This window comes from Triplophysa dalaica, chromosome 18 (assembly GCF_015846415.1).
Source record: "Triplophysa dalaica isolate WHDGS20190420 chromosome 18, ASM1584641v1, whole genome shotgun sequence".
Lineage (NCBI taxonomy): Eukaryota > Metazoa > Chordata > Actinopteri > Cypriniformes > Nemacheilidae > Triplophysa > Triplophysa dalaica.
This window is the reverse complement of record NC_079559.1, coordinates 19,469,887-19,477,489: the sequence shown is the minus strand read 5'-3', so window position 1 is coordinate 19,477,489 and position 7,603 is coordinate 19,469,887. Positions and strand designations below refer to the sequence as shown.

Below are 7,603 nucleotides of genomic sequence, written 5' to 3'. Positions count from 1 at the left end.
TCTTAATTAACTAGGCGGCAGATTAGTCCTTATTAAATTCAAACATGGGTTCAGAGTAAAGTTCAGCCTCCCTAGTGCAACAGCAGCACAGATAGCACTCTCGCACACTCCGCGCTCACATTTAATTGCTTCTGTAATGGTCCGAGCCCGAGCTCTATTCATATACTAACCCTTTGGGTAATCAGGTTTGCACCGCTGAGACCGAAGCTAATAACTAGCAGAAAATAGTAATAAACAATGAACAATGAAATCTGTGCGGTTAAAAGGAACGACAAAATTGTTTCTTGATGGATGGGGTTTGTTGTATTTTTCATTTATTAGATAATTACACCTTAAATAGACATCACATGTTTAGCAGATAATTTGCCCGTTACAGAGAGTATGCGTATAAAAAACTATTTACAATTCTACACCCTGAATGACGCCCAAAAGATGTGTTTTTCATTCATTCTGTATTTGACATAAAACATTAAAGTCAACATAACGACTCGTAATAAAATCATAATGATAAAAATACACATTTCTGGTCTTATCGTAATAGAAAACGTATTAAATGTAATTACGTCCTTCGCCTCTGAATTGATTTTCCTTTTTGTCGAATACCATAATAACTCTCCCCTTTCTTTTAAAACCCTTATTAAACGGACACAAATGAATAAAAAAAATTGGCTGATGCCACAACACCTCTCACTTTTTATCCTCTCCCCTCTAGCCACCTGACTCTATTTCTGTAGGTAACACCCACTTTTACATTTACAGTTATGCATTTTCTGATGCTTTATCCAATGCCACAATTCAAGATATAAATATTTTCAGTATGTGTTCCCTGGGAGTCCATGACCTTGTCGTTGCTAGATCCATGTATTATCAAAGCTAGTCAAATGGACTTTTTTCCTGTATATGGGTAGTTGACACACAAATTTGCAAATTTATCATATGGAGTGATGGCAAAAATGTAGAAAAAAAACTAACAAAGAAGATAAATCTCTCTTTTCCAATTTTATACGATACATATAACTAATAAATATAGATAATATAAAACAATGTAATATTAACAGTTTATTCTCTAAATGTTGCTACATCACACCATAGGACACATGTACAATTTAATCGTCAACTACTCATATCCTGTTTCACTCAATATGTAGCATGTTATCTTGTGTATACTAAGCATTATGTAAAATATAACTGCTTTAAAATGATTCCTCTATGAGGTTAGTTAGGCAGGATATCCTGTGTTAACAAATAAGTGTTGTAGTCAGATGTGAGGGGAGAGACAAGGCCTCTATATATCTCATCATGAAAGGTAACATCAGGCTGGCCAAAAGGAGTTAAAGGAAAAATCTGATATTTAGAAAGCTTCCGTTACTTTTACAGCCCATCCTCAATGTCAGTACCTTCTGTAAATTTGAGCTGTAAAAATGTAAGTGCATCAATGGAGAAATGTGTGCCGTTGAATGGCGTCAGACACTGAAGGGCCTCTGAGGAGGAAGTGAACCGAGGGAGAAAGAGGTGAAAGAGACCAGAAACCCTTCAGCAAACCTACAAGACACAAGGGTACAATTATTTCATGTTTATATTTTAGTACAGACTTAGACTGGAAACCACATATCTGTACAGTAAAATGACAAAAGCATCTGTCAGTGATCTAAAACATGTACTCACTTTTTGGTCTGTGAGCACTGGGTTATTCTGCAGGTGAGTATTAAGTAGAGCCGCTCCTGGTCGGTCGTGTTCGCAAAATAAGGTGCCGTTTACATAGTGAAAGCGGTCACCAGGGACCAGCTGGTTTCTGCACGTTGCACAGGAGAAGCACTGTAACAGAACCAGACTCAACTTTAGAAGAAACATGAGTGAATTTAACCCTGTTGGCATGCCAAATTAGCGTGCATCGCGGCTAGTCAGGGCTAACTATGCGTCTTGGCCAACGTGGCCTCCTATCGCTTCAAATGATTTTTAATGAGTCAATCCTTTTGAGATCAAGGCCGACCCAGCTTTCAAGAAATGAGCTCTAAACAAGGTTATCATTGGGAAAACATAATAATGAGGGGCTGTAATAAATGCAGCCTTCGCCCAGCCTTACAATCACACATTTAATTCAGCTCTAATGAACATCTGCTATAGGTGCTTCAGACTTGAGCTACAGCCAAATCTCTGGGACTCACGTTCGGCTTTGGTTCTCGGTCACATGAGCCGATACTAAGACAAATACAAACATTAGAGATAAAACGTTTATATTACTAACCTTGAGGTGATAGACGTTGCCTTGTGCTCGCATGACCATCTCACTAGCAGGAATGGACTGACCGCATGCACTGCAAGCACCCGTGTGCCCAAACAATCTGGAACAGAAAAACAAACATCTTGGTCAAACCATCCCGTACAACCAAGAACATACTGAGGCACTTCAAAAAAAGGAGGGTTCGATTTTATTTTAACAAACAGCCAATGCAAGAAGGTGCTTAAATTTAGAAAATGTTTAACCTTAACTTACAAACATGTTACCAGCATTTGTGATTTGTCAGCATACAGTTGTAATTGATTAGAAATGTAAAGAATTAAAGAAAATAGTCTTTCAAAGATAACTTAACAACTTAACTGCATTGTGATTTGGGTTGTTTCATAAAGTATAAAATATAGATAACATTTAGACAAGCCCATACCATTTGTTTAAATTAACCTAAAAATGTTTGACCCAACCATGGGTTGAAACAACCCAACATGTGGGGGACGGGAATACTCTTATATTAAAAACACAATTACGATTATTGTGTTGATTCTATACATGTTGTAATATCGTAAACTTAAAAAAGAGACTCTCTCTCTCTGCCTACACCTTGATTTTTAGAAACTCATTGTCCAAATTAAAGACTGTCAAACACAAAATAACCCAAATTAAAGATTAATGTTACTGATAGCATATTTATTCATTTTTAAAAAACATTTCAGTAGATATCGCAATATTCATATGAGGAATTCTTCTGAACATAATAACTGTGAGGTGGAAATCTGATATCGTGGTGGCCCTTTTATAGGGATATTGTTCACCAAAAAAATCGGTCATAATTTGCACACCTTCAAGTTGTTCCATATCTGTATACATTTATTTGTTCTGATGAACACAGAGAAAGATATTTGGAAGAATGCTTATAACCAAACAGTTTTTGTACCCCATTGACTTCCATAGTGGGAAAGATTATTTTATCATTTCTTTGTTCTGTTGAACATAAAAGAAGATATTTTGAAGAATGTAGGACAGCAAACAGATCTGAGCCACTTTTTACTACCATTGTAATTTTTACTACTATGGTAGTCAATGGGGTCCAAGAACTGTTTGGTTACAAGCATTCGTCCAAATATCTTCCCCTGTCTTTATCAGAACAAAGAACTGTATCCAATTTGGGAACAAATAGAGAGTGAGTAATTTGTGACAGAATTTTCATTTTCGGGTGAACTGTTTTTTAACAACCATTAATTAAAATGAATGAAATATTAATATAGTACAAATAATGGTTATTAAAGCGATAATGTATTACAATGTTGTGTGCTCCAGTATAGACACATTTTTGGGTATAGACGAGATGAAAAATATTGTAAATGAAAAAATCTTTTAATTTGATAAAGACAATTAATGTGTTTAAAACCGTTCATCCTTTATTACTTTAATAGTAGGTAATAGTTTATGAAAAATATTTACCAAACACTGGTGATTTGTGCCACTAATGCTATAAAAAACATAATGGAACACCAAAGTGTACCATTTCTGACTGCAAATCTAGCGTTTGCTTCGGTTTGAGTGTGTTAATGTTAAATGATCCTCAACGATGTATCTGAGATAACATGCAGTGTCTGTAATGTTCTCTGTGGGAGCATGTGAGAACGCATATGCAGATATCATCAGCACCCGGATGCAAATACGTCTAATGCAAATCAACACGAGAACAGAATTCTTGTCTGCATATCAACACAACTACTGCTTCAGACAACTTTGCCGGGCTATTTGCATTGTAAATGACTGTGGAGACTCATACAGTCTCATTATCGACTAAGGTCCTTGTTGTAATAATAATCTTGGACATAGTCACCACTAAATAAAGAGCTTGTGTGAGGTCAAAATGCACAGGTCTATGAGTTAAAAGCCTTTTTACACTCATTATTAGTTGTTAAAAATACACGTGGGAATTGTGAGTGTAAGATTGGTGTGCAGCAGGCAGAGCTCATAAGTTTAACAGGCTAACAGGGTTCTGATCTCTTTTGAGCGAAGAATTTTAATGACTTACAAGTCTTTCTTGATTACCGGATAAAGATTTGAACGTTTATACTTTGTAGTGCACAAATGTCTGTGGAAAGACAACAAACTTTTCATGATGAGCATTACTAGATATATATACATTAGAAATGGACATTTATTTCTATGAATTTCCATGACTTGGAGGACACTTGGATTTCCAGGTGCACATTTGAGTGTTTATATAGGAAGACGTAATATAAGAAGGGTGGCGTCTGACCTGATGTAGTCTGTTCTGCAGAGGATCATGCCTCCTTTACTGTAGCAGGTGGTGCCGATATCACCCAGCTGAGCCTGACAGCATGAGCACTTGAGGCAGCGCGTGTGCCAGTAGCGATCCATGGAGAAGAGCAGGAAGCGGTCAGCGATATGACCCCCACAGCCCGCGCAAGATCTGGACACACACGCTCCGCCTGTAACCTGGCTGTTCACCATAGCAATGGCTGTGAGAGCCAAATGAAAAGACAGCATGTATTAACACAAGTCTGACAGTAACAACCAAAAAAACTAACTATGTGGTGTGCTTAGCCTTGGAAATTGTGTTAGTGATGAGTTTTAACATTAACATTTGGCTGAATCTTGATTTGAAAACTATTGGATATTATAATTCTACAAAGTTGGTTGCTCACAGGGAATCTAACACATCACTGAGAACCACTAACAAAGAAACACTATAATTTTAGTGTATAAGTCTATTGTCAAATAAAAGACAGAAAAGGACATGAATTTAAACAAAAAAAACATTTATTCACCATCGTGTCAGTCAAAACCTGTATGACTTTCTTTTTCAGAACAAAAAAATAAGATATTCTTAAAAACACTGGTAACCAAACAACATTAGTCTCCATTGACTTTACATTTACATTACATTATTTACATTTAGCAAAAGCGACTTACATTGCTTTATCCTATACATTTTACATAGGTATTTGCAATCCCCTGGGATCGAACCCACAACCTTGCATTGTTGACGCAATACTCTTTCCACTGAGCTACAGGAAATGGATTGACTTCCATTGTATGGACACAAACCCGCCAGACATTTCTCAAAATATCTTCTTTTGGTTTGCGCAGAAGTTTTAAAATTTTTGGCTGAACTATTGCTTTGAGAATCTTATGGATCATTGTTTTTAAGATGAGGTCAATTATAATGCATTAATGCTTTATTATAACCTTACCTAAATAGCAATTGCATGTCTTATTACAGTTCCTGGATTTACTAATAGGAAATTGACATAATAATTGACTTGTTTGTCTGAAGTTATTATGAAGAATGTAACTCTTTGATATAAAAATGTCTTAATATAAATGTATGCACATTTTCAAAGCTAGCGCATATGATAAAGCTACATATTTATTGAAGTTCAGCCATGGAAACATGGACCCCACATCTATCTATGACCTGATAACAGCCCACGTTTGAAATAATATCTTACAGTAAAACAACTAACGTTAATGCAACTAACAGAACCCAATGACCGCTTTCAATCCACTTTGGGGGAAATGTTACGCATACGTGTGCAATTTTATAAATATTAATATCTGTTCAAAATTCGCTTGTTTGGAAAGACGTGGGGTGACTTACCTAAAAATGGTTCCAGAATGGAATGTGATGTCGACTTTATAAAGTTAAAGGTATCCGATACTTCAAGATCTCTTCTGATGGTCTTCTTCAGAGCGCGCGCCCGCACGCGCACATTGTCAAAGTCAGTGAAATAACGGCGCTTTGTTAAATGGAGACTGAAGTGTGTAAGAACTAAACACTGCAAAGCGAAGAGTGTTTCGGCTTCGACGATGTTGTTTTACTCCGTATATGGTTTCAACGAGCAGACCAGCAACCAGCATCTGCTGTCCCGGAGCTTTTAAGGACGAACGACACGCGCGTCTTTTTAACGTTTCACTGGCGTGACGTAAACAGCAACACACACTTTAGAGGTGTGCTAAAGTACACTACGCATAGCGTATGACAATAAACTACAGCTGTGCTTTTCGCATAAGTTTGATGCTTTAAGGGCGTGAAGCCAATATACTTAAATTAATTTACGTGACATCTATTAAATCTTAATATAAAATACTTGAAAAATGAAAATGAATCATGCTACAGACGAATTTGACGTCATTTATGCATGCGCTGTAATTTAAGGACTTAGAAATAGCCTCGGTCACGTATTCCAACGACTTTGATTGCGTTATTTACACATTAACAAGAATACAAGTGATTCAACACGATGGACATATGGAGCTATTGCGGCTATCTAAAGCAAAGAGAGTCAGACTGAAGTTCATTAATGTAAGTTTATCGAATAAGATAGCCTGTATGGAAACCATAGGCCTACATCAACCTATACCACACAAAGATTAATGACATTTATTGCTCATACTTACAGATGTTTTTCCATTGGCAAAGGGCCAAATATGGCGTCACACACGTTCAAGTATCCTTGACGTCTTCTGTGCTGTGTGTTTTAATGGACACCACTAGAGGGCGGTGTTTGAGTGTTTATCAAATCGAGTACTTCACATTCTAAACAGATTATACTTAGTGGAAAAATGTGGCCTACTTCTGTAGGGTGTTTAAATACATAAATATTATGAAAATTGCTTGATTTTAACATCAATACGCTTATTGTAGGTAACTGTAAGCAATCAGAAGATTTTTGTGCATGTGTACATTTAGGGACCAGTCAAAGGTAAATAATAAAGTAAATAAAGACACCAAATGATATTAAAATTGTAAGATTTTTGCTATGCAAGTTGCATTCATGAAATTTAACTGAATTAAATGCAATGCCGGATTGTTAGAAACTTTAAGTAGTATATTACATTTTATGCATTTGACAGAAGCTTTTATCCAAAGCCACTTACATTGCATTCTTCTATACATTTGTTTCTAAGTATGTGCAATCCTCTTGGTTCAAACCCACGACCTTGGGGTTAACGCCATTCTCTTACCACTGAGCTACAGGAAAGCTATGTATATATTATTTAACTGAAGTACATTATTTTAAATATTATCACTACTGTAAACTTAAAATTACTATATACCAGAACAATCTGCAATAATATAACACTCGCATGTGTGTGTGTGTTTGTGTGTGTGTGCATGTGTGTGTGTTAGCCACCTTTAACCCTGTGTTCTGGTTTCCGACATATTTCCAGTTCCTCTGTCGGATCCATGATGAAACTCAAATCTCTCTGTTAACCTGCACCAGACCTCAGTACTCTCGTGTGTGTTTTCCTGCAATACATGGTGCTTTCTATCAATTTTTTTTTAGCAAAAAAGCTGTTACAACCTAATAATCCTGCCTTGATCAA

The 7,603-nt window shown here is 36.4% G+C and overlaps 1 protein-coding gene across 2 annotated transcripts; it reads right to left on the bottom strand.

The window, feature by feature from the left end:
- Positions 1-300: 300 nt before the first annotated feature.
- Positions 301-6,755, bottom strand: si:dkey-90l8.3 (LIM domain transcription factor LMO4). 2 transcript variants are annotated; one of them, XM_056772305.1, is made up of 5 exons: positions 6,674-6,755; positions 4,509-4,731; positions 2,246-2,342; positions 1,666-1,815; positions 301-1,542 (listed from the first exon to the last, which is right to left on the bottom strand). In XM_056772305.1, the coding sequence occupies exons 2-5, from the start codon at positions 4,721-4,723 to the stop codon at positions 1,534-1,536; spliced, it is 471 nt and encodes a 156-aa protein (XP_056628283.1). In that variant the 5' UTR covers positions 4,724-4,731; positions 6,674-6,755; the 3' UTR covers positions 301-1,533. The 2 variants fall into 2 exon arrangements, with proteins under 2 accessions (XP_056628283.1, XP_056628281.1); XM_056772303.1 differs by lacking the exon at positions 6,674-6,755 and adding an exon at positions 5,874-6,604.
- Positions 6,756-7,603: the final 848 nt, after the last annotated feature.